General features: G+C 48.0%; 1 protein-coding gene across 6 annotated transcripts in view; it reads left to right on the plus strand.

Annotated features, from left to right (window-relative positions):
- Positions 1–23085, plus strand: part of ADAP2 (ArfGAP with dual PH domains 2) — a 34113-nt gene extending 11028 nt beyond the window's left edge. For 3 of the 6 annotated variants that reach the window (XM_059047889.2, XM_067020607.1, XM_059047885.2), the window contains 8 exons: positions 1048–1127; positions 2036–2148; positions 9456–9602; positions 13486–13569; positions 16776–16838; positions 18024–18101; positions 19112–19340; positions 20366–23085. In XM_059047889.2, the coding sequence (XP_058903872.1) occupies positions 1048–1127; positions 2036–2148; positions 9456–9602; positions 13486–13569; positions 16776–16838; positions 18024–18101; positions 19112–19340; positions 20366–20400 (829 nt within the window). In that variant the 3' untranslated portion in view covers positions 20401–23085. Of the gene's footprint in view, positions 1–1047; positions 1128–2035; positions 2149–9455; positions 9603–13485; positions 13570–16775; positions 16839–18023; positions 18102–19111; positions 19341–20254 lie in introns of all 6 variants that reach the window. The other 3 variants (XM_067020608.1, XM_059047886.2, XM_067020609.1) reach the window with 2 other exon arrangements.
- The last annotated feature ends 4034 nt before the right edge of the window (positions 23086–27119 follow it).

Consider the following 27119-nt stretch of genomic DNA (forward strand, 5'->3'; position numbering starts at 1 on the left):
AGCAGGTGGAGCCAGGAAAACATTTGGTACTGTCATGGAGAACACACAGACCTGATGAAAGCCCCTCTCCACCTTCATAGCTTGGGATGTCACTTGCCCCCTCTGGGACTCAGTTTCCACAGCTGTGAAATGGGGCATTTTCTTTAGGATCTGTCCCTTGACTTGATGTTCTTATAGCCTACAGGTGATAACTAACTTGATTAAGAAGCCACCGGTATTTTAGCAGAACAAATGTGTTTCAGCTATTATACTTTCTACGGAGTCCCACCTGAGCTGTCCCACCTGAGCTCAGTGTTGCTCCAAAGCAGCTGCTTAGGCCCCACCTAAGCACCTACTATGTGCTCTGCACCGTACAAGCCACTTTGTATGCATTTAAACCTCTCAACAACCCTCAGGGGTAGGTAGGTATAATATTGGCATACTCCCCAAGTTCAGAGGAGTTAAGTCACTTGCCCTTGGTCACACAGTGGATAAATGGTAGAGTGGGACCAGGTCCCAGGTGGTCAGACCCTAAGACCACTGCTGTGTCCAGTGTAGCATGCTCAGATCTCATGGGTGGGCCACAGGAAGAGGCTCTTGGACTCTCCTGGCTTAAGCTCATGAACACGCAGTGGGATGTGGCAGAGTAGATGGTCCAGGGGAGCTGTTATCTGTCTCATTGACCTAGAGGGCTGAGGCTGAGGTTGGAATAGTATAGTGGTGTGCATATAGCCCACTGGGGGAGATATTTCCCCTTGGGGAGACACTGGCAATGTGTCACATTGGGGTGTCACAACTGGGGAGGGGGTGCCACTGGCATCGAGGGGGCAGAGGATGAGCAGAGATACTGCTAGACATCCTACAAAGCACGAGGCATCCCCCCACCACTAAGAATTACCCGGTCCCAAATGTTAATAGTACCCAGGCAGAGAATCCCTGGCCTGAGCAGGCAGCCGGGCAGCTGCTGTGGTGCTCCCATCCTACTTCTCAGTAGCTGCGGGGTCTCAGAAAGTTGCCATGGGAAGAGGATGCATCAGACACAGCTGACTAAAGATTCTCTCTTTTTAGGGTCTTAAAGGAACAGTGGATTCGAGCAAAGTATGAGAGACAGGAGTTTATGGCTGAGGGGAAAACAATCTCACCCCCAGGTAAAGTTCTTTTCATCATCCTTTGAGGGCTAGTTCTGATGAGTTCTAGAAAACAAAGTGCCTGAGTATTAGGAACAAGGTCAGCAGAGATATACCTGCCACCCTTGCTCTGGCCACAGAGGCCAAGGGGTGGGTTCCTCTGGCTCTGAAATAGCAACACATCGGCCGGTGGGGTTTTATGGTCTGAGTGGCCGAGAAACACATTCGTCTCAGGTCCTTGCAGGGCCACAGGGTGTATGGAGTCTTCAGTACAAATTGCAAAAAGACACCCACCGGGCAGACCAGGAAGAAATAGACACCCTGCTTCGGGTTAATGTAACCCCTGGTGTGGCACAAGCCTTGGGAAGGTGCATGGACTGGATTTCACCTCCCTTCCCGCCTTTGCGCAGGGCACAACCTCATCGGTGGCCCTGAACCTGTGGCAGTTTCTGCCCTGCTACTCTGAGTCCAAGCTGACACTGACCCAGAGAGCAAAGTATACAACACTGCTCTTTGAGGACCAGAGGCAGCGAGTGCTCAGCTCTCCGAGTGGCCAGGAGCCCAGAGGTCACTCTTTATTCTCACGCTCTGGAGAGTTTCATTAGGCTGATGTCAACGTGAAGTTGGGCCTCCTTCAGAGCTAATCCAGTTTCTTAGGATTTAGCTTACTTAAGACGTTACTATGTCTTCTTAGGAAACGACCAAGGAAGAAAGTTAAGGGGAGCCCAACTGAAATCATACAACATTGCAAATTTGACCCCAGACAGGACCCCCATGTCCTGCAGCTGAAATAGCTAAATTAGCTCCTAGACATTTCAGCAGCAGGTGAGAGGTTCATTCCACCCCTGAGACCATACGGTATGGGGTTCATGAGTTGCTTGTTTGTCTTGAAGCCGTGAGTGTTCACTCTTTCTCATCCTTGGTGGAAGGTAACCGCGAAGGGTTCCTATGGAAGCGGGGAAGGGACAACGCACAGTTCCTGAAAAGGAGATTTGTCCTCCTGGCAAGAGAAGGCCTCCTGAAGTACTACACTAAAGAAGAGGTAAGTCTTCTCTTACTCCTCCCCTTGTGCTGGCTCTCACCCCACTCAGGTCTACATTTTTATTTATTTACTTATTTTTTGGCTGTGTTGGGTCTTCGTTGCTGCACGCAGGCTTTCTCTAGTTACGGTGAAGGGGGGCTACACCTTGTTGCGGTGTGCAGACTTCTCATTGTGGTGGCTTCTCTTGTGGCGGAGTGTGGGCTCTAGATGCGTGGGCTTCAGTAGTTGTGGCACGTGGGCTTCAGTAGTTGTGGCATGTGGGCTTCAGTAGTTGTGGCTTATGGGCTGTAGAGTGCAGGCTCAGTAGTTGCGGTGCCTGGGCTTAGTTGCTCCGCGGCATGTGTGGTCTTCCCAGACCAGGGCTCGAACCCGTGTCCCCTGCACCGGCAGGTGGATTCTTATCCACTGCACCACCAGGGAAGTCCCAGGTCTACATTTTGATCAATAGTGCCTGGTCTCGTGTATGAGCTCAGCCACTGAGACTTAGGTACCACACGCTGCTACTTTTCCTTGTTATACAGTCCATCCAGTCCACTAAAAACCACACCTTCTCCTCACCTAGAATGGGCTTAGACTGGTCCATGATTAAGCCTTTGATGTTCACTTGATTTTTACTTCATTTATTTATGTACTTAAGAAATATTTATTGAGCAACTACTATGCTAGACCTTATTCCAGGAACTGGGTATACAGCAATAAACTAAACGAAATTCCTCTTCTCCTGGGGCTTCCATTTTAGTGGATGGAGACAGGTTTAACCAATACATACATCAATACATAATCTATCCAGTGGCAATAAGTTATATGAAGTAAAATAAAAGAGGGTGAAGAGTTAGAGCGTGGGGTAGAGGGAGGTGCTACCACAGGTGGTCAGGGGAGGCCTCTCTGATGACATTTGAGCAGAGAACTGAATAAATGGGAATTGTGTGGATTTGTGGGCGAAGGGTAGAAATAAAGGGAACAGTATGTACAGAAACCCTGAGCATGGTCATGTGTGCTGATTAGAAAAGATGAGCCCTCTGAGAGGGTGCAGCCCTGGTCCCTGTCTAGGCAAGCAGAAGCCTGGATGGCAGTTCTCACCTGTACCTTCAGCCGGGGGCTTTTTGTTCAGTGCACAAACTGCCCAACCATGAGCCGTAGCCCTGGCTTGAGCTGGGAATGTTATTTGGTGAGTCTAGAGGACATGAAGGAGGCCAGAGTGCCTGGTGCAGAGTGAGCAAGAAAAAAATGGAGCGACATGAGCTCACATAGTGGAAGACTTGGGATTTTTCTTTGGAAACAGCTTTATTGAAATATAAATTCACACACCGTTGGATTCACCCATTTAAAGTGTATAATTAATAGCTTTCAGGGCTTCCCTGGTGGCGCAGTGGTTGAGAGTCCGCCTGCCGATGCAGGGGACGTGGGTTCGTGCCCCGGTCCGGGAGGATCCCACGTGCCGCGGAGCGGCTGGGCCCGTGAGCCATGGCCGCTGAGCCTGCGCGTCCGGAGCCTGTGCTCCTCAACGGGAGAGGCCACAACAGTGAGAGGCCCGCGTACTGCAAAAAAAAAAAAAAAAAAAAAAAAAAAAAGCTTTCAGTATATTCATGGAGTTGTGCAACTGTCAGCACAATCAATTTTAGAACATTTTCATTACCCTAAAAAGAAACCCCACATGTGTTAGTTCTAGTTCTCCACTCCCCTCCCCTCCCCCAGTCCTAGGCAACCACTAATCTACTTTCTAACTCTATGGATTTGCATATTCTGGACATTTCATACAAATGGAATCATACAATATGTGGTCTTTTTAAAAGAATTTTTTGTTTATTTATTTATTTATTTTTGGCTGTGTTGGGTCTTCATTGCTGCACATGGGCTTTCTGTAGTTGCAGAGAGCAGGGGCTACTCTTCATTGCGGTACACGGGCTTCTCATTGCAGTGGCTTCTCTTGTTGTGGAGCATGGGCTGTAGCCACACGGGCTTCCGTAATTGTGGCTCATGGGCACAGGGGCTTAGTTGCTCCACGGCATGTGGGATCTTCCCTGACCAAGGCTCGAACCCATGTCCCCTGAATTGGCAGGCAGGTTCTTAACCACTGCGCCACCAGGGGAGCCTATAATAGTTCTTTATATATTCTATACACAAGACCCTTATAGGATATATGATTTACAAAACATTTACATTCTTTTTTAAATATTCTTTTCCACTATGGTTTATCACAGAATATTTTTACAAAACATTTAGACGTTTGGATTTTACTCTGCTATTGGGAAGCCACAGGAGGGTTTTGAGCACAGAAGTGATCTGCTTTGACTAAAACTTTTGGAAAGGGGCACTCTGGCTGCTACTGGGGCGAGAATGGAGCGGGGGTGGGGGGGCAAGAATGGAGCAGTGGGGAGGTGAAGGTGGAAGCAGAGAAGCCAGTTAGGAAGCTATTGCAGTAATCCAAGAGAGGAATAATGGGTTAGATCAGGATCATGGTGATGGAGCTGGTTAGAAGTGGTCAGATTCTACGTGTATTTTGGAAATAGAGCCAGTGGGATCTACTGAAGGATTGGACGCGGAGTGTGAAAGTCAGCAGAATCAGGAATGATTCCCAGATTTTTGCCTTATGCAACCAGAAGAGTCTAGATTTGTCATTTGCTGAGATAGCAAAGACTCAGCTCCCTACGGGGATGATCAAGAGTACCTTTCCTGTTTGAGATGCTGATTAGTCACACAAATAGAGACTGAGAAAGAAGTTCTCAGAAGTTCTGAGTCTAGAGATCTGGGGAGAGTTTGGAGCTGGAGTCATCAGCATGTAAACTGGTTTAGCAACCGGACTGGCTGGAGTCACCTAAGCAGGGGGTGGGGGTGGATGAGAAAAGCTGTCGGAGGACTGAGTATTTTAGTTATTTGTTGCTGAGTGACACACCACCCTAAAACTTAGTGGCTCAAAACCTCAGTCTATCGTGTCTCACAATCCTGTGGGTCAGGAATTTGAGCAGCAGTGGCTGCTCCGGTGTACTCCATGTGGCATCAGTGGAGTGGTTGGGCTGCGCTAGGAGACCCAGGAAGCCTTCACTCACATGTCAGCTGCTTTGGCATCCTCCTTGTGCCTTCTCTCTCTGTGATTGTTCCTCATTCAGGAGCCCAGCCCAAGCTTTGTTACAACATGGCGGCCGGCTTTCCCCAAGCAAATGAGAATGCTGCCAAGCCTCTCAAAGGTGAGGCCAGGAACTGCTTTCTGTTGGTCAAAGCAAGTCATGCACCCAGGTCCAATTCTAGAGGAGGGGGTATAGATTCCACCTCTTTATGGGTAGAGTGGCATGTGCAAACTAGGAGGGAAGGAATTGGAGAGGTCCATCTTTGTAGATTATCTACCACACTGAGCCCCGGGATATTTGGAGATATTTATGGGTAGAGTGACATGTGCAAACTAGGAGGGAAGGAATTGGAGAGGTCCATCTTTGTAGATTATTCCAATATTTAGAGGAAATATTGGGATATTCCAATATTTAGAGGAAAGATAAGAAGTTTCCAGCAAAGAGAATGTGAAGGAATGGCCAAGAAAGTAAGAGAAGGACAAGCTCTGAGAACTTTAACCTTCATCTTACTCCATTTCCTACATGCAGAAATTACTATTTATGTCCCCTGTTGCTTTCTTGGATGGACCAGAGCAATGCCAGAAGATCTGTCCAGTGTGGCCTCAGTCTGGGGCCAGATGAAAAATGATCGGGGATGAAGAGTATTAACCTTCCAAGAGAGAGTAGGGATTTCTTCTCAGTCTTCAGTTTAAATCACTGAAAAATATTGCAGGTACAAAAGGCAGGAAGAAAAAGTGCTGCTACAGAGTTAGGAGCAGCCACCAAACCCCAGTAGCTGTTGTGAGTTAGGATGTGAGTCTCATCCTTGGTTGGAAAAAGTTGATCTGTTTCTCAGTCCTAAGCCTGTTCAGTCTAAAGCAGTCTAAAAATAGAACAAGTTGCCTTTGTTCTTTTTTTATTTCTTTACCCAGATGGAAAAGTTTTAAGTTATAAAGGTAACTCATTTTTATGTGAAAATTTTGGGTAATACAAAAAAGTGAAGTTTAAAGAAAGCAAAACTCAGAAGATATTTCAACATAGCAAAATATTAATACCCAGATCACATTTTTTTAAAACCCTAAAAATGAAGAAGAAAAAAACAATCCATTGGCAGAAGAGGAAAAGGAAATGGTTTGGTAGTTCACAGAAAAGGAAACCAAAATGCCTGATAAATACAGGAAAAGAAGCCCAATCTCTCTGGCAGTCAAGGAAATGAAAATTAAAATCACAATGAGATATACTATGTAGCCACCAGAATGGCTAAAGTTTAAAAAGTTTGACAACACCAAGTGTTGACAAGGATATGGAGAAACTGGAACTCTCATTGCTGGTGGGACATAAAATGATACAACCTCTTTGGAAAACAATTTGGCAATTTCTAATAAAGTTAAATGTACACTTAATCACATAACCCAGCTTTTCCACTCCTAGGTACTTACAAAAACATATGTCCACAACAAAATTTGTCCACAAATCTTGTTCACAGAAGTTTTATTTGTAATAGCCCAAACCTGGAAGGTACCCAAATATTCATCCACAAATGAATGAATTAAAAAATTGTAGTCTATTGGGCTTCCCTGGTGGCACAGTAGTTGAGAGTCCGCCTGCCGATGCAGGGGACACAGGTTCGTGCCCTGGTCCGGGAAGATCCCACATGCCGCGGAGTGGCTAGGCCCATGAGCCATGGCCGCTGAGCCTGTGCATCTGGAGCCTGTGCTCCACAATGGGAGAGGCCACAACAGTGAGAGACCTGCATACAGCTAAAAAAAAAAAAAAAAAAAAAATTGTAGTATATCCATAGAATGGAATCTTACCCAGCAATAAAAAGGGACAAGCTACTAATAAATGCAACAATGTGGATCAATCTAAAAAATATTATTCTGAGCCAAAGAAGACTTATACAGGAGTATGTACTGTATAATTCCATTAATATGCAATTTCAGAACAGACAAAACTATACCAATAGAAAGCAGATAAGTGATTGGGATTGGGGTGGGGTCGGGAATGATGCAAAGGAGCAAAAGGAACTCTTTTAGGGTAATAGTGATGTTCTAGATCTTGATTGTGGTGGTGGTTACATGGGTATATACGCTTGTCAAAAAACTGTACTCTTAAAGTGAGTTCCATTTATTGCTTATAAATTATACCTCAGTTAAGTTGAATACGAAATTAACAATGAGATTCCATTTCAAACCCTTCATACTGGCAAAAATGTTTAAAAAACTGGCAACATTGGGTGTTGGTGAGGATATGGGGAAAGAGGAAATCTGTGTTATTGATGGAAATTTACTTCCAGTATGTACATTGGTGCAAACACTGTGGAGAGCCATTAGCAAAATAATTTGGCAGTTTTCAGTAAGTCAAAGATGTACACATTTGTGAGCTAGCAATTCCATTCCTAATTGTGACCTAGAGACACTCTCACGGAGGTATACCAGGGATACAAGCTGACAGCAGCAAAAAATCAGAAACAATCTCAGTATCTGTCAACAGGAGCATAGATTGATAACTTTTGGTGTAGTCATTTATAAGAGCCAAGTAGATTGGTATATCTCAACACGGACAGAGATAAAACGTTGAGTGACAAAAGCAAGATGTAGAATGATCCATATAATGTGATACCATTTATGTAAATTAAAGCCACACAAAACAACACTATGTATTGTTCATGGGTATGTGTATGTGTGTATAAAAGTGTAAAAAGTGAACTAGAAAGATGAACATCAAACTCATGACAGTGATTGACTGTGGGGAATGGAGGAGGGGAAAGGGACAGGGTAAGTAGTAATTAAAGGGATTTTGGCTTTATTAGTAATGTATTTTTTAAACAAATTTCCTTTTTGGGAATAATATTGACAAAATTAAATACACTTTTTTTTGTATTTTTAGTATTTTTCATAGTAAATATTTTAAAAGGAACGTCGTCCAGTAGTCTTTCAAGAAAACCATTGTGACGAGTGTTGGTGTAAATCTGTCCATACTTCTTACGTATGTGCAAATAAACATATAGTATATACATATAGTTTATGTACATTATATATATACTATATGCATATAGTATATGCATATATATGTGTATATAACTTTTGCATTAATAGGTTCCTACTATACATCCAGTTCTGGGACTTGGTATTTCTCACCCATGGATATCATGGACATTGTTTCATATTAGTAATATTGATTTAAATTTTCCTTTAAAAAATTCTGTGATATTTTATTGTGTGGATATGCCATGATTTATTTATTTAACCCATAATTATTGATGAACATTTAAATAATTTCTTCTTTTTATTTTTACTGTTGTAAGCAACATGGCAGTAAACATCTTTTGACATACATGTTTGCATAGTAATGCAATTACTTCCTCGGATAGATTCTTAGATGTGAAATTGTGGATCAAAGCAAAACACTCAACGTTTTAGTAAATATGACCAAATTTCCCTCTAGAGAAGACTGTCCACTAGAACTTTCTTCAGTGATGGAAATTTTCTATGTTTGCACCTGTCCAGTACCCTAGCCACTAGCCACAGGTGGCCGCTGAGCACCTGAAATGGGACTACGTGTGACTAAGGAACTAAAAGTCTTAACTTTATTTAGTTTTAATTGTAATAGCTGCATGTGGGTAACAGCTATTATGGGACTAGAGTGTTGGGATCATTTTTCTCTCTTATCAGTTATGAAAGGAAGCACTTGTTTTCCCTTTGCCTTCTTAGCACCAGTGAGTGCTCGAATTGTGTTCAGACCCTGAGAACAGGGTGGAGGGTGGGAGGGCATGGCATGCCCTGCGGCCCCCACACCTGCTTTTATCTGTTTGCTTTATTTTATTTGTTTGCCTTCCATGGATATTTGTTTCAAATTCTTTTTTTTTTTTGGCTACACAGCATGCGGGATCTTAGTTCCCCAACCAGGGATCAAACCCGTGCGCCTTGCAGTGGAAGCACCTAGTCTTAACCACTGGACCTCCAGGAAATTCCTGATGATTCATTTCAGAAAAAGTTCTATGGCTAAAAATTTTGAAAAGTTCTAAGTTAAGGTCTTTTCAAGCCCCCTTTCAGCTCAGAGAGGCCAATCTGATTAAGCAGGAATGGTGGGATGGCTGAATACAGGACAGCGGTAGAATATCTGTACATATTAGAGCAAGAACATTTAAAACCCATGCAGAGTTCCATACGGATCATCTGTTTGCAGGTACGTCTCCCTGGCGAACGTGATGAGAAGTCACCCTGCTGTCAGCATCTTAAGTATCTGCTTCCTCTCTTTTAGGGTAAAGAGCCCAAAGCTGTCATCAGCATCAAGGACTTGAATGCCACCTTCCAGACAGAGAAGATAGGGAACCCCCATGGGCTGCAGATCACCTACCGAAGAGAGGGCCACGTCAGGAACCTGTTTGTGTATCACGAGAGTGGGAAGGTGAGAGCCTCCAGCTCGCTGAGCCCCTTGCACAGCAGCCTCCTGAGATCTGCTGCTGCTGTTCACCATAACCTATTGTCACTTTTTTTTTTTTTGGCCACACCACGTGGCTTGTGGGATCTTAGTTCCCCAACCAGGGCCCACAGCAGTGAAAACACCAAGTCCTAACCACTGGAATGCCAGGGAATTCCCTATCGTCACTCTCTAGTTGGAGACAGAGGTACAAGTAAAGCAGAGCGAGATCAGGGAGAGCAACCTGGAGGGTATACCAGGGGTGTGTCTGGATGGTGCACAGCCGTCAAGGGGCATCCGCTTAGCAGAAGGGACTGTGCCCAGGGATGGCAAATCAGGTGGGGCCGGAGATTCCAAATATGGGAGGAGGAATGGATCAAAGCTTGGGCAGCGGCGCACTCCGCGGCCTTGCTTCTCACCGTTTGGTCCGACACCGGCAGCATTAGCCATCACCTGCGAGCTTCTTAGAACTAGAGTCTCAGGCCCACCCCGGGCCTACTGAATTGGAAGCTGCATTTTAACAGGATCCCCAGGTGATCCTTATGCACACTGAAGTTTGGGAAAAGCACCACTTAAAGGTCCAGGAAATCAACTCCGTCAGAGAAGAGCAGGCCAACAGTACAGGTTCAAGAGATTAAGCTGGCTCCAAATGAGCAGGGCCATGTGACCGGGCAAGGGTCAGAGATGCTAAGTTGAGGTGAGGAGGGGCAAAGGTGGGGGCCGACATTTTGTGAGCTTCTTTTTCATTCTGTGCCAGGTGCTCTTCTCGGCGGTCACTAGACATCATTTCTTAATCTTCAGATCAACCCTGGAAATGTTTCATCCCCGTGTTACAGAGGCATGGGCATGTTAAATAATTTGCTCAAAGTCACGTAGCCAATGGTTCCTGAGCCCTGCACCCATTTCACCTCCCCAAGTGCCTCTGCTGGAGGAAGGACCCTTGACAGCAGGAGCCAGGAAGCAGATACAGGGACTAGATCTTCCCAAAAGGCCCTGGCGCTGGGGTGGTGCCCATGGATCACCCTCCCAGCAAGCTTCATGCTCCCTCCACAGTCTGGGCTGACTTCCTGGTGTGGTCTGAAGGGTTGGGTTTGGAGTCAGAAGCTGGGGCCCTGGTTCTGCCCCTCCCAGCTGTGTTACTAGGGCAGGTTCCTTCCCCTCCTAATAAGTCTGCTTGTTTATGGTTGATGACGTCCACCTCCCAGAGGGGTTTTGAGAGTTGAGTGACCATGAACCATGAACGCGAAAGCATCTCATTACGGTGAAGTGCACTGTGAACATTAGTTGCTGCTGTAATTTGTTCATGATTGTGGCAGCTGCAGAAGAAGACAGACTCTTGTGAGTCATTTCACATCTGTATCATTGACGCATTCAGGAATTCACTCTTTCGGTAAATCCTTATCGCGCTCCTCCCCGCAATGTGCGCAGCGCTGGGGTGTGTAGTGAACGGGGCAGAGCCATGAGTGGGGTTCTGGGATCTCAGAGTCTCGGGAGGGAGGCAGGTGGGGAAATAGGCACTGATGATGCTGTGTGAGGATGGGCTGGAGGCCGTGCTAGGGACACACAGGAGACATATAAGTAGCCTAGTCTGGGGAGCGGGGCTGGAAGGGGGCAGTCATAAAAGGCTTTCCTTTTATGGAAGGAGCATCTGCTTAAGGAAGGAGCATCTCTTTAAGAATTGTGTGAATATGCTGAAAAGGAGAACACTCCAACCAGCGTAAACAGGACATGAATGGGAAAGATACAGGAGTGTTTATTTCAAGGGCCAGTAGTATGGCTTGGCCTCCTGAGAAATTAGAATCAAGAGCTGTGATTGTGTGTGTGTTTAAGAGAGAGAGAGAGAGAGAGAGAGAGAGAGAGAGAGAGAGAGAGAATACACTCTAACAGGAACACATCGTTCTATAAAACCAGGAGTGCGAGTAATGTCTCACTTGTTTGTTTCTCTAAATTCAACGATCTCATTCCCCAAATTGCCAGGAAATCTATTATCAGTTATCTTTCTCGGCTCCCTCCCTTGGCTTTATCAGAATCTTGGGACTTATGCAGTGTGGGAGGCATGGAGGAGATCCCTGGTTTTCAGTTCACATTGGGCTCACTGCTGTAGTCCCATGTCCAGACTGGCTGGATACCAGTGGCTACCCCTCCACCCGCGCGACTGCTACGAGGACTTTTGCTGCAGTGCCCAAGGTCTCAGACAATTACGGTACCTGGCTCCCTACCACTGACCCAGTTGTAGAGCAACCGGCAACCTGGTTCTGGCCGGTCTCCTCTTTCCCTTGATGCCGCAGCTTCTCCCTTAGATGGACGTAAATGGGGGTGGGGGGGATGCTCAAACTCATGCCCACAGGAGCCAGGTGGGCAATTGAAAAGTAAAGTCTGTTGCAAACAGGAAAATCTGTATAGAGGACTAAAACAGACAAAACTTCAGGAGCCAAACAAACCTGTATGCAGGTTGGATTTTGCCCCGGAGCCACCAGTTTGTGACCAAAGAGCCCTTCCAAAGTGGAGGCCTAGGTGGGTCTTTCATGGGATGGTCCCATTCCCTTAGTGCCTGAGCCTCTAGAAGTTTCTTAACACCCAGGACAGGAGAGCTCCAAACTCAGGAATGCGGGGGCCAGCAAGTTTGACCTTCAAGAGAGAAAGGGTAATGATGTTTCATACCTTTGAAACCAAATTCAAATGAATTTCTCAATCACCGTATCACATCTAAGTGCAGCACAGCAGCTATTTGAACAAGTCTTTCAGCTAGCTCCCCAATTCCACATTCCTGGGAGAAAGAATCTAATAAGCCCTGTCCACGCTCTGCATGTGTCCAGTTGCTGCGGTCAAGAGTGGGTAGGATCACAGCAGCAAGCGTGGCTGCAACTGTGGGTGGGTGGTGTGTGGCTGAGAATGGGTGGGGCAGTTCTCATAGAATCAGGGCTTGGGTGGAGCAGAAATCTATTACAACATCTAAACTCACCCTCAGGATGAGTAGAATGTTCTAGGTAAAAGGTGTTTCGGGGGTGAGGGCAGAGAGTTGGGTGAGGCAGAGTGTTTCAGGAAAAGGTGACAGCGTGTGTTGGGACGGGGGAGGGATTGCAATGGTTTTGTAACGGAAGGAGCTCAGAGGGCAAAGAACTTAGACTCTCTTCCTGAGGGTAGTGGAGAGGACTGTAAGCTAGACTCTGTTAGATTTGCAGTTCAAAAATCATTCTGGCTGCCATAAGGAGGACTGAAAGGAGAGTGGCAGAGCTGAGACAGAGCCAGCTGGATAAAGTGAGAGACGACGGTGGACGCTGCCGAGGGAGACATTCTCCCAGAGGGACACGGAAGGTCCGAGCCAGCTTTAGCCTAAGTTGCACTCCAGGTGATCAGCATCCGCATTGGAGGAGCATCCCCGGGTGCACCTGCCCCCACCTGAAAGCCAGTCTTTGACATCGAGGACCCCTGCTTCTCAAAGTGTGTCCCAATGACCAGCGTCACATCACCTGAGAGCTGGTTAGGAATGCAGAACCTCAGGCCCCACCCCAAACCCACTGAATCCAAATCTGCGTTTTAATGAGATCCTCAGGTGATTCATACACACGTTAGAAAGAGCCAAGCACTGTCCTAGGCCATTGCATAACTCCTGTGTCGTTCGCCTTGGTCCTTTCCCATGGCTCTGGGGACCTCCCTGTCAGTGGCTTCCCACTTGCTCAGGTGATGCCCCTGGGCTCTGGCACCGTCCTCCCAGGTGCCTGTGATCAGCCCACAGGCCCCCGAGTGGGACTGGGGGTGCGTGCATATGCCCAGACCTGAAGATCCAGCTGGCTTCATGCCTCCAGCCTCAGCTCCCCCACCACTCCGTCCCATTGGCTGTCCATCTGTCCTTTGTATTTTTTCTCTGCAGGAGATAGTGGACTGGTTCAATGCCCTCCGTGCAGCCCGTCTCCAATATCTAAAAATGGCCTTTCCTGAGCTCCCGGAGCCTGAGGTGAGCTAAATGTGGACCCCAACTTCCACATCTCCTCTCTGCCATCTCCTTTGCTTCTTGTCTGCCGACCTCGAAGACACTCAGAGGCCAGCCTCAGTTTGTTTGCAGGAAAGACCTTGAGATTTGGGGTTGGGGACCTCAGTGGGAAACCAAAAGCTTTCTCCGGGGGAGTCTGGGGGTTATGGCCTCACCCCTGGCAAGGCAGCCTCCAAAAAGTGGGTCAGGCTCTCCCCTTCGGGATGCACGGCTACCACCCACAGTGTCAAGGGGGTCAGGATTTGAGCATCTTTTTCTCACCCCTCCTCCCACTAAAATGCATGAATGGTCCCTCACATACTGCTTATAAAGTGCTTTTGAGCCCATTTTATCTTGTAATCCCTTTTATCTAGTAATCGCTTGCAGCCAGCAGTTAGGTCAGTGTGATTCTTCCCATTTCACTGATGAGAAACTGAGTCCCAGGAAGGTCAAGTGCATAACCAAAGGTGTTCTTCACATTCGAACATTCCCCCCTTTACCCTTTCGTATTCTGGTGTAAGGAAGGTAGTGGGATCTTTCCCATTATCATTCTAACAGGAACAGTCTGCCTTTCATGGCCTAGGTAAGGGGGAGCCTGAGAACTTCATTTGATTGTCCTCAGACACCTGGAGCATCCAGCTACATCTCTCAGGCTTGGCTGGGGAAGCTGTATAGTGGGCTGGAGGAGGCCTAGGCTCTTGTGGATGTTCTGCTGCTAACTTGCTGTGTGACCACTGCAGGTTGAGTCACCTCTCTGTGCATCTGTCCCCACATCTGTAAGATGGTGCTTGGTCTGGGTCATCTGCAGGGTCCCTTCCAACCCTGAGGTGCTGTACTCTGGTCCCTGTCTTAGGCCTGCTCGAGGAGGATTTTGTAAGAGATAGGGGTGGAGAGACCATGGTAGTCCTGGGACTTTCTTTTTCCTTTTAATATTTATTTTATTTATTTATTTATTTATTTATTTTCTTTCTTTTTTCTTTTCTTTCTTTTTTTTTTTTTTTTTGCTGCATCGGATCTTCGGATCTTCGTTGCAGCACTCAGGATATTCGTTGAGGCCTGAGGTGTCTTTTCGGTGCGGTGCGTGGGCTCTTTTTTGTGGCGCGTGGGCTTCTTTCTAGTTGTGGCACGTGGGTTCCAGGTCTCATGGGCTCTGTAGTTTGCGGCACACGGGCTCTCTCGTTGAGGCGCACGAGCTCAGTAGTTGTGGCCTGAGGGCTTAGCTGCCTTGCGTCATGTGGGATCTTAGTTCCCCCACCAGAGATCGAACCCAGGTCCCCTGCATTGGCAGGCAAATTCTTTACCACTGGACCAACGGGGAAGTCCCAGCCTTGGGACTTTCTTAATCCCAACTGTTAGACCCTCCTTGAAAGCCCAAGTGTTCCTTAATGCCCAAGTTTGCAGGGAGCAAAATGTCTGGAACAGGGGTCCATTCCAGACCCAGTGATGCACTGAGATGGCAATTCTCTAGGAGCAGTTCCAGCCAGACCCGGCTCAGGGCCCTCCCAGTCTGCAGGGTCAGCACCTGGAGCTGGTGACTGCCTGCTTCCGTGGGCGGGGCGCCGGGGGTGCTGACTGCTGGCTGGAGAGGATGGAGGACAAAGGGCAGATGCCCAGCCTCATTTGTCTGGGCCAGCTCTCCAAATCTGCTGACCCCTGGGGAGGAAACTGGTCTTTGGCCAACATCCTCAATGCCCTCTTGCCTCCCTCATCCACCACCATTACCCCTTATCCACTCCCAGTCTCCTCCCCGCCCACCTCTCTCCCCATGTTTCTTCCCCCCACGTCTACGTATGACGTGAGGTTCTGGGCAACCACCGAGGCCTGGCTCAAGCTCAGGGATCCAGATGCCAGAGACCTGGGGAACCCAAGTGGGGTTGTGGTCCTGTGATAAGAAAACACATGGACCCAAAGTCAGAGAAGCTGATGTGTTATGTAGGATAAGTCCCCTAACCTCTCTGAGCTCCAGTTTACTCATCTGTCACCATGAGGACAATCCCTGCCTCCAGGGCTGCTGTCAGTCCAGTGAGCCAGGTGTCTAAGGTACAGTGAATAGAACCCCATCCACGTGCTCTTCCTTCTTCTCCCATTGGCTTCCCAAGGCCTAGACTCCCCCTGCTTTGGCTCCAGTTCAGACGACTGAGCTGTCAGGGAAAGGGGAGTGTTGTCCTTTATATTTTCGTTTTGAGCTCACAACTTTCTCCCTTTCAGACTTTCCATTCCTATTCCCAGATGTCCTGTCCCCTTCATCCCTGCCCTGGGCTCAGGCTCTGGAGAAACCCTGTGCTGTGTTCTCAGAAACCTGGGCTGTCACTTGAAACTCTGGACTTGCCAGATGGACGCCCAGCATCAATCCCTGGAAGCTCCTCTGAGCATAGGATGGCAAGTTGGAAGGGATCCTGCAGATCACATAGGCCAGTATCCTTATTACATAGCGGGAAATAGGCCCAGGGAGGCCTAAGGTCTTACCAAGGTAACACAGCTGGTTGAGATCAGACCTGGAGCTAGAACTCAGGTCTCTTGACTCCTAGTCCAGAGCTTTCTCTACTTGCCCACCCTGCCATCACCTCCTATGGCCCTGGGTCAGAATCCCCACCAATGACCAGGTCTTGGCCAAGGGCCTGATCAGAGGGTTCTGCCATGTTTATACTTTAGCATCACAGAGTCGCGGTAGGGGTACCACTAGTGTCTGTATGGTGTCCATCGCCTCTAGATGTGAAAGCTCTTCATCCTACAAATGACACGTCTTTGAGAAAATCCACAACCACTTCTCTGAGGCCTGGTGTGTTCATATATACAACAAAGATGATAATATCCACCTCGCAGTGTGGTTGAGAATTACGCGCAGAGCCTGACACACAGTAGATCCTCAGAATATACCCACCTGACACCAGGAGGGTCTCCTCAGAGCCTTGCCTGTGTCCTCCTCCTGGAGTTGCTGAAGGAATCCGTAAACTAAGTCTTGAAACCAAGACTTGGCTGTGCTGGTAAGCTCTGCAGACATCTGGGGTGCTGTTGTCTGGCTCTGTTGAAATGTTACTGTTGCGTCCATACCAAATATAACCCCCTGAACCATGCGTACACATCCTTCCCCATTCCAAACTTCCCCATTTGGGGGGAGTCAAGTTCGGTGGGGAACCCCGGGCTCCTGGGTGTGAGGCAGGGGTGTCAGTGTGTGTCTTTCTTCCCCCCAGCTCGTGCCCCTCCTCACCAGGAACTACCTCAAGCAAGGCTTCATGGAAAAGACTGGTCCAAAGGTATATCCTCCACTCCCGGGGAGACTTTCATGGCCCCTGTCCCAGTGGGCAGTAGGACAGAATTTGGGAGGTGGGAAAATGGGGAACCAGGGGCAGAGAGGAGGGAGGAAGGGGAAGTAAATGGATGTTTGTGAGTTCCGGGGGTGGAGGACCAAGTGGAGACCGGGTGGCCGGAGTGCGGTCCAGCATCGCTGCAGGCGCTTCTCCCTATAAGTGGGCATCCTCCCGCTTTAGCAACATCACCATTAGCTTCTGTCCTCTTAACACCATCGAACTGATCCTACTCTTGGGAAAGCACAGCTGAAAAGGGACTCCTTGGGGGACAGCTTTTGACTTTTCAGAACCCTTGTGTGCTCTGTGCTGGGGCCCTACCAGGACCGTTCAAGTGACGCAGGGACTAGTGATCAGTCTGAGAGAACAAACCTATATACACCCATGCTTGGGTGCCCAGCTGCATGCTGGCGGGGCGAGGCTCAAAGTCAGAAGATGGAGATGGTGGGGGGGTTGTGACGGGTGGAAGCAGGGAAGGGAGGAGGGAAGGGGAAAAGGAAGGGAAAGGTAGAGGAGCTCCTTAAGAAAGAAACCCAAAGCGACAGCATGTGCGGTTGGGTTTTGTTTTTGTTTTTGTTGGTTTAAGATGTAATATGCTGACAGGATGCTTGTTAAGACGACAGTGAACGGTGTTAGGCAATCCGGATAAAGAAAGCCTCAGGCAGCTGGAAAACTTGTAAAAGGGTTGCAGGTTCTCTTCCTTCACCAGCTGGTGGCACCGCCCTCCCCTGTGGTTCTGGCCAGGGGCTTTCCTTCCCCTGACCTAGACAGAATTCAGCCAAGGCCAGTGCTTTCAGAAGCCACTTCTGATTTCCCAGCTTCCTTTTTCTGAGACTTCTTGTCCACAGCCTGAGAAAGGGGGAAAATACTTCTTCCAACCCACGCAGGCGGCACCTGGAGGCAGCAGGGTGAAGCTGGGGCTGGGGGGGGGCTGGGATGGGGCGGGGGGCGGAGCCTGCAGAGCTTTAGGCCTGGGGAGGGGCGCTGGGGTGTGGGACTGCAGGGCTGGGACCCGCCGGCTCCCTCGGCCTGGCCCAGGCTGGCCCTCTGACCTCTGTCACACACACACACACACACACACACACACCCCACCCCGGCCTGGCCGAACCTGGTACGAGGTTCCCTCTTTTGCAGCAGAGAGAGCCTTTCAAGAAAAGGTGGTTTGCCCTGGATCCTCAGGAGCGGAGGCTGCTCTATTACAAGAACCCGCTGGTAAGAGCCACTGCCGCCCCGCCGCGCCCCGCCCCGCCGCGCCCCGCCGCGCCCCGCCGCGCCCCGCCGCGCCCCGCCGCGCCCCGCCCCGCCGCTGTGCGCCTGCAGGCGGAGGTGGAGTCAGTGCTGGTCAGGGACCAAGGGGAAGCGACGGGGCTGGAGAAACCCAGCCAGAGAGGCACACCTCCATCGTCACTTGTCTCTAAGTCAGTCTTGTGCATGAAGCTGTGCTCTCCCTCACCTTCAGGAAGTCCTTTACGTGTGTCCAAAATGCTGCCGACGTATCAGTAGCTAAGACAGGTGTTTCCCAGCAGGTCTCTCTTCCAACCCGAGGCTGTGTAGTGTAGCAGTTGGGAGTGAGGGCTCTAGAACTCGGCTGTCTGGGCTCCGGTTCCAGCCCTGCCACCTTTAGGGGTGTGCTCTGGGCAGAGCACTCAGCAGCCTGTGCCTCAGTTTCCTCCAGAAAATAGGCTTCATGACACTGCCTTCCTCAGAGGTTGCTGTGAGGATTATCACATGAGTTACTACATGTAAAGTACTTGAATTCATGGTGCAGAATTAACTCTCTGTAACTATTAAGTATCGTTTAAACAGATGCCTTGTGTGATGTCTTTTTTTTGTTTTTTGTTTTATTTGTGGTACGCGGGCCTCTCACCGCTGTGGCCTCTCCCGTTGCGGAGCACAGGCTCCGGACGCGCAGGCTCAGCGGCCATGGCTCACGGGCCCAGCCGCTCCGCGGCACGTGGGATCCTCCCGGACCGGGGCACGAAGCCGTGTCCCCTGCATCGGCAGGCGGACTCTCAACCACTGCGCCACCAGGGAAGCCCCTGTGTGATGTCTTTTATGGTTTGAGCCTTTTAAATTCTGGGTCCCATCTAGCCGAAATCCCCAGCAGAAGCCCCACCCAACACACACACCTATTACTGAAATGGACCTGGGGGGCTGTTAGGCCTGCAGGTGGCCCTCAGCCCCAGGTGTGGCCTCTGACGACCTGTGTCTTCTGTTTTCAGGATGCCTTTGAGCAGGGCCAGGTATTTCTCGGGAGCGATGAGCAGGGGTACCAGGTGTATGAAGACCTGCCTAAGGGCATCCGAGGGAACCGCTGGAAAGCCGGCATCACCATCGTCACCCCGCAGCGGAGATTCATCTTCACCTGCCCCAGCGACAAGGAGCAGCGCGAATGGATGGAGAGTTTTCGGGATGTCCTCTCCCGCCCCTTGACGCCCCTCAGCCTCCTCAGTAAGATGCAGGGCTTGTTCCTTTGGCTGAGGGCGGCAGGCAAAAAGGGGCTTCTTCACTTGGGTTCAGCTGTGAGCCCTGAAACTGGGGTCATGGCTCCCGACTGCCCTCTTTCCATTTTCTTCTCTTCCTGCCAAAGAAAAGTTCAGACAGTGCACATTATTGCCAGGAAACCCTCTCTGTCCACGCTTAGCTCCTCTACCAGGAGCCTTTCCCTAGCCACGTCTGGAGGAGTTTCGCTCTGGCAGAGCTGTCACTTAGATCCGCTTTTCTGCCCTGCTCAATCCAGGAGCCTCGCAGCCTCTCTGTCCCTCCACTCCCTGCCCCTGAGTCCCTTTTCTCATGAGAAAACTCTGGCCTGTTATTAAGGTCACAGCGCTGGGCAGCTCCTGGGATTTTGGATTACTCCCGACTCATAGAGGGAAGGCTATTTTTAGGGCTCTTCTTTTTTCTGGGTCCTTTCATGTGTCTGCCCCTCTCCTGCTCCTCCCCCTTCACCCCGGATGTGTCACAAGCAGGCTTCCCCATCTGCAGACAGCCCCGTGAAAGGAGGGGAGACATTCTGAGCCAGAGCAGGAAACTTCTGGCCCAGGGCCTGGCTTCTGGGACACCAAGGAGAAGTTCTTTGTTTGGAAAAGTACAGTCTGAGCAAGTGACCCCACACAGGCCCTTTGGAGAAACCCTTGTGCCCTTTGAGTCTGACCAGTATAAACACAAACTTGCTTCACTTTCCAAAATCCCAAAGCCAAAGAGCCTCAGAAATGGGCTCGGAAGTTGTTAGTGAGGCAGCTGGTGCTTTTTTCCTCTGGGGGCCTGTGTGTCCGAGTCTCTGTTTTTCTCTGTTTCTGTGTCTGACTCTCTGCTTTTCTCTCCTTCTCTGGTATGTGTGTCCTCTCTGTCTGTCACCTTTTCAGTCTGTTTTTTATTCCGGTTCCCTCTATCATTGTCCCCCTGCTGTCCCTTCCCTTCAGCGGGACTGCATTGGCATGGCCACGCCCCCAGCCCTCTTCTCGTTCCCCTTGCAGCTGCATCAACAGAGAGTGGCTACAGCAGCAGGTGACCCACTGGCCAGCCAGCACACCTGGTGGGAAGGAGAAGTTTTCACCTTGGCCTTGGGGGCCCCGCAGGAGTGCCCCACAGTCGGCAGCTATCACGGTCTGTGAACTCTGCCAAGACCGAAGCTTTGGCCTTTACCAGCCGGCTCTCTGGGCTTCCCTGCTACCTAGCTCTGGGGGTCTGAGGATCTGGTAAATGTCCTCAGGGCCCAGGGCATCTGAAATGAAGGCATTGCAATGGAAAGGCACTCAGAGCATCACACAAGTGTCATGCTTGCTGAAAACAAGAACAGCAACAACAAAAAGTTAAATCTGAATCTAACCATGAGGAAACAATCAGACAAGTCCACATTAGAGAAATTCTGCAAAACAACTGGCTGGACTCTTTAAGAATGTCAGTATCATGAAAGATCAAGTAATCTGGAAACTGTTCTAGATTAGAGAAGACTAAAGAGACATAGCGACAAAATGCAATTCATGATTCTTGATTGGATCCTGGATTTTAAAGAAACAGTTATAAAGGAAATCATTGTGATAACTGGGGATATTTGAATATGGATGTATATTAGCTAGTAATATTGTGATGATTATGTTGTATTTGTATAGGAGAATGCTCTTGATCTTAGGGAATATGTGCTGAGGTGTTCAGGGATAAAATATCTACAGCTGACTTAAATGGTTCAGCAAAAAATGTGTATGTGTACATGTGTACGTATAGAGTATATACATAAATATAGTGTGTGTGCATTTATGTATGGAAGACAGGAAGTGTGTGTGTATACACACACACACACGCATACACGGGGAGAGAGAGAAAGCAGGCCACTGTGCAAAGTGTTAGCAACTGATGAATCTAGATGAAGTATAGCTGGATGTTTATTGTCCAATTCATGTAAATTTTCTATAGGTTTGAAAGTTTTCAAATTTGAAAGTTGGGAAAATTTTTTTTTTAATCCACTTTTCACTCTTCAAAAGTAGTGGGTTTTCTACATGAATCGAAAATGTTCCTGGGAAAGTTCTACCTCTGTGCACATTTTAGAAGAAATAAAAGCCCAGATAAGGGCTTCCCTGGTGGCGCAGTGGTTTAGGAATCCGCCTGCCAATGCAGGGGACACGGGTTCGAGCCCTGGTCTGGGAAGATCCCACATGCCGCGGAGCAACTCAGCCAATGCGCCACAACTACTGAGCCTGTGCTGTAGAGCCCGCGAGCCACAACTGCTGAGCCTGCGCACCTAGAGGCTGTGCTCCGTAATGAGAGAAGCCCACGCGCCACAACAAAGAGTAGCCCCCGCTCGTCACAACTAGAGAAAGCCCGTGGGCAGCAATGAACACCCAGTGCAGCCACAAATAAATACAAATACATTAAAAAAAAAAAAAAGCCCAGATAATACAAACAAACAAAAAAACCAATGTCCCCATTGACCATCCGTGCACTCTGGAAGGAAAGAAGGAAGCTGAGAAGGCAACTCAGCTGGACCCCAGGACAGAGAGCAATCCAGCCCAAATGCCTGGTCTGGCCCTGCTACTAATGAAACTGCTGGAAAACTCACTTCCCCACCTCTGTGCCTTGGTTTTTCTCTTTCAATGGAGGAAGTCGTACTAACTACTGAAATTCAATGGAAGCAACAAGTATTTCTGAGCACCTCCCAGGTACCAGGCTGTGTGGCGAGCCCTGGGGACAGGCAGGAACCGGATGACGTGGTCCCCACTGCCACCGATTTCAGCCCGCTGGAAGGCAGCCTGTACGTGGGGCAGGACAATGAGACCAGCGTTCCGAAAGGGGAAGTAGGGCTGCTGTGAGACATGTGGCAACAGGGTTCACCCTAACTGAGGGGAAGAGGGGAGACTCCTTCCTCTCCAGAAAGTGACGCTGAAGTCGAAGCCTTAAATTGTTTGGAGGTTAGTCAAAGGGAAGAGGGCCAGGAAAACACTCTAGGTTGAGGGGAGAAAATGTTTCAAAGGCTCTCAGGTGGGAAAGAGGAACTGAAAGAAATCTCAAGTGGCTGAAATGTTAGAGAAATAGATCACCCAGGTCTCTGCTCGTTGATTCTTTCTCCCTTCCAGTGACAGGGAGAAAGACATTGAGTGTTTTCATTTCAGTGGAGACCCAGAGGGTTGGGAGGACCTTTAAGACAGTCTCTGCTTTTTATGGGATTTTCCTTTGACCCCCCCCCCAATCAGAGGACAAGCAATGTCATCAGGGTGTCTTTCCTGAGGCTTCCTGACTGCCCAGATGAAGATGTGGTTGCTTTCTCTTCTGGCTCCTAAAGCACCTTGAAAATGTTTTTCAGCACCTGCTGGGTTGTATATTAAGGGTCGATCTACTTGTCTGCCTTTTTTTTTTTTTTTTTTTTTTTTTTTAACACAACCCATGAGCTCTGTTGACTGTGCTCTGCTAAGTTCTGAGAATGACAAAATCAGTAAAGGCATAGTTCCACCTTCAAGGAACTTATAGTCCAGAGAGGAAGAAAGAGAAGTAAACAGGCAATAACGAAACCACTTGAAGAGGCAAATTGGCATTCTTAGGAGTCCTTCAGCGGGGCAGAGAACAGACACAAGAGATGGAGACAAAAAGTCCCAGTGAAAGGGAATGTCTGGTTTTGGTTGGTTTCTGAGGCCTCGCTGAATCTGTCTTTGGGTTTCCCAAGGATACTCTGTACTCTTACATTAAATCCTCTTCTCCCTTTTGATTTATTCGTACAAGGAGATTTCTGTTACTTGAATCGGTCCTGACTAATGAAGTTCTCCAAAAGAGGTAATATCTATGCTGAGTCCTGTAGAAGGTACTTAGGTTGGGGTTGGTGGGGGGAGACAGAGTGTGTACAAAGGTCCAGAGACAAGAGAGAACATGGCCTGTTCTGGAAATTACAAATAATTGAATATGGCTAGAGCACAGATTGTTGGGGGCAGGAAGGGGGTCAACTTCCAATATGATGGAGTAGCTCATATCAGAACAACCATTCCACAGATAACAATGAGAAACTCTGTACAGATTATAACAAAAATTATCTGGAGGCCTTGGAAAATAACCTAAAGCAGGCAGAGAGGAGTTGACACTAGGAAGCAAGGAATGGCAGGGGTGAGTTTCTCATTTTTTCGCTTTTCACCTAATGGCAGGTCCCAGTCAGTGCCTCGGGGGGCACTAAAATTCTGATGGAAACCTGCAGTCTTACTGGTTGAAAAATAGAGGACAGAGTTTAGGGCAGCTTTAGCAGCAGGGAAGTCTTGGAGAAGAGGGCTACAGAAGGGGAGCCCTGAATTCTATTATCGGCCTGCTCTCTGGAGGAACATGACAGAATCCAGAGGTTTGACATTCATAATATCAGGATGCAACCCTAAATTAGTAGACATATGAAGAAACAAGAAAATTGAATTGTACTCAAGAGAAAAAAATCAATCAATGGAAACTGATTCCAAGATGCCCCAGATATTGGAATTAGGCAAGAATTTTAAAGCAGCTATTATACCTATGCTCAACAAGTAAAGGAAAATATCATAATGAATATACGGATATGAAATTTCAATGGAGAAATAGAAACTATAAAAAAGAACCAAATGGAAATTCTAGAACTAAAAAACACAATATGTGAAAAATAAAATTCAGCTCAACAGTACATTGGAAATGACTGAGAGTCAGTGAACTTGAAAATATATCCATGGTAATTATCCATTCTGAAAAACAGGGGGACGTAAAGGATTGAAAAAGTAAAAAGAGAGGACTTCCCTGGCAGTGCAGTGGTTGGGGCTCTGAGCTTCCCCTGTAGGAGATGTGGGTTCGATCCCTGGTCAGGGAACTAAGATTCCACATGCCATGTGGCATGGCCAAAAATTTAAAAAAAAAAAAAAAAGAAGAAGAAGACGTAAAAAGAAAACCTCAAAAGCTCTAATTTACATGTTATTGGGGTTCCAGAAAGAGAGAAGAGAGATGTATTGGGGCAGAAGAAAATATTCGAAAATATATTAATTGTAATGTTATTAACTTTGGTGAAAGACATGTAGAGACTCAACAAGCTTGGCAAACTTCAAGTATTGAGAATAAATACAAAGAAAACTACATTCAGGTACATTACTGCCAATCTGAAAACCAAAGATAAAGAATAGATTTGGAAAGCAGCCAGAGAAAAATGATACATTACGTACAAGGAAATGTTGTTTCTTATCAGAAACAAAGAAAAAAAAATGAATGGACTTCCCTGGTGGTTCAGTGGTCAAGACTCTGAGCTTCCACTGCAGGGGGCACAGGTTTGATCCCTGGTCGGGAAACTAAGATCCCGCGTGCTGGGCGGGGCAGCCAAAAAAAAAAAAAAAACCCAAAACAAAAACAAAACAAACAAAGGAGTCCAGAAGGTGGAAAGACCTCTTTAAAGCACTAAAAGAAAAAAAAAAAAATCAGAACTCTAGAGAAAATATCTTTCAGGAATAAAGGATAGGGGCTTCCCTGGTGGCGCAGTGGTTGGGAGACCGCCTGCCGATTCAGGGTACACGGGTTCGTGCCCCGGTCCGGGAGGATCCCACATGCCGCGGAGCGGCTGGGCCAGTGAGCCATGGCCGCTGGGCCTGCGCGTCCGGAGCCTGTCTGCAATCCTACCAAGTGCCTAGACGGGAAAAGAGCTGGAAACTTGGATGAGCTGTGCTAAGGACTACTTCCTGTCATTTCCAGTATTGGAAATAGACACAAATTTGTATTATCTGGTACCTACTTTGACACCAGACAATATGGGGTAAAATAAAATATAAGACATTTTTAGTTCATTTCAACAGATCACGGAGATACAGGCCCTGTTCTCTGCCATTCAGTTATTGCTGTGTAAGCCTGTAAGTTCCTTTGTCTCTTGGGGACTTTGCTCTTCCAGCTCTTACATTTTCTACTTGTAATGCACTTGGGACTGGAATAAGAGAGGAGGAAGAGAGCAAGCCCCACCAGGGCCAGACCTGTTACCTGAAGAAAACACACTTTGGGACTTTCCTGGTGGCACAGTGGTTAAGAATCCACCTGCCAATGCAGGGGACACGGGTTCAAGCCCTGGTCCAGGAAGATCCCACATGCCAGGGAGCAACTAAGCCCAAGTGCCACAACTACTGAGCCTGCGCTCTAGAGCTGGAGAGCCACAACTATTGAGCCCGCGTGCCACAACTACTGAAGCCTGCGCACCTAGAGCCCCGTGTTCCTCAAGAGAAGCCACTGCAATGAGAAGCCCAGAGCAGCCCCTGCTCGCTGCAACTAGAGAAAGCCCAGGCGCAGCAACGAAGACCCATCACAGCCAATAAATAAACAAATAAATGAATAAAAATTTTTAAAAATTAAATTGTAAGAAGAAAAAGAAAACACACTTTAGTATTTTTGTCCTGAAGCCTATCGGGTAATGTGCTTTCAGTCAGCAGAGAGCAGTAAGGAAACAGTGGCTCAATTCTGCATTGTAATAGTGATTTTAAAAGTATAGTGGTCACTCAACTTTGGCTGCACGTTAGAATCATCTGGGGGAGGTTTTTAAAAATACCCCGCCGGGGCTCCACCCCAGACAATGAAATCAGACTCTGGGAGTGGAGGCCGAACAACATCGGTATTTTTAAAGAGCTTCACAGCTCTCTGCACGCAGTATTCTTCAACCCCTCACTACTTGTTGGAGTGGTTGGATGACACCTAGTGGGCGCATTCTCACAAAAGAGTTCTTAAATCGAATCCGCTCCTTTTCCTCCTCCCAAGAGTTGTTGGGGTATCTATCTATCTATCTATCTAATCTATCTACCTAATCTATCTATTTAATCTATTATCTATCTATCTACCTACCTACCTATCTAATCTATCTACCTATCTATTATCTATCTATCCAATCTATCTAATCTATCCATCTGTCATCTATCTATTGCTCTATCATCGATCTAATCTATCATCTATCAATCTGTCAATCTATTATCTATCTAATCTATCTAATCTACCAATCTATTATCTATCTAATCTATCTACCTATCTACCTTTCTATTACCTATTTAATCTATTATCTATCGATCTCTTTATCTATTATCTATCTAATCTATCTATTATCTATCTACCTAATCTATCTATCTAATCTATTATCTATCTACCTACCTTATCTATCTACCTATCTATTATCTATTTAATCTATCTATCTATTATCTATCTACCTACCTATTATCTATCTAATCTATCTATTATCTATCTATCCATCTATCTATCTATCTATCTATATCTTTTGGCCACACCGGGGGGCATGTGGGATCTTAGTTCCCCGACCAGGGGTCGAACCCGCGTCCCCTACAGTGTTAGCGGGGGTCCCAACCACTGAACCGCCAGGGAAGTCCTCGGGTTGCACTTTGATGGGAGTGGGGGACATCAGTGGGTTTCTAACGGCCTGGGGCGAGCGCATTTCCCAGCGCATAAATCAGGTTGCAAAAGGACTGGTAAAAAGGAAGCAAGGGTGGACCCAAGCTGCAGCGAAGGAGGAGGGGACAGGGAGAGCGAGGGAGGAACAGGAGGAGACGTAGCCGCAGGGCTGGCAGCCCCCGGCGTAGCCCTGACTTCCGCTTGCCGACCCCGGGGGTGGGCGGAGCGGCAGCGGTCTGGAGACCAGGGCGGGCCTGGACGCCTGCCCGGCCGTCCCCATGTGACTGGCCGAGGACAACCTGGGCTGCATCATCTGTCACGAGCTGTTGGCCCGGCCCGCCACGGTGCCCTGCGGCCACAGCTTCTGTCGCAACTGCCTGA

Source organism: Kogia breviceps, chromosome 19 (genome assembly GCF_026419965.1).
Source record: "Kogia breviceps isolate mKogBre1 chromosome 19, mKogBre1 haplotype 1, whole genome shotgun sequence".
Lineage (NCBI taxonomy): Eukaryota > Metazoa > Chordata > Mammalia > Artiodactyla > Physeteridae > Kogia > Kogia breviceps.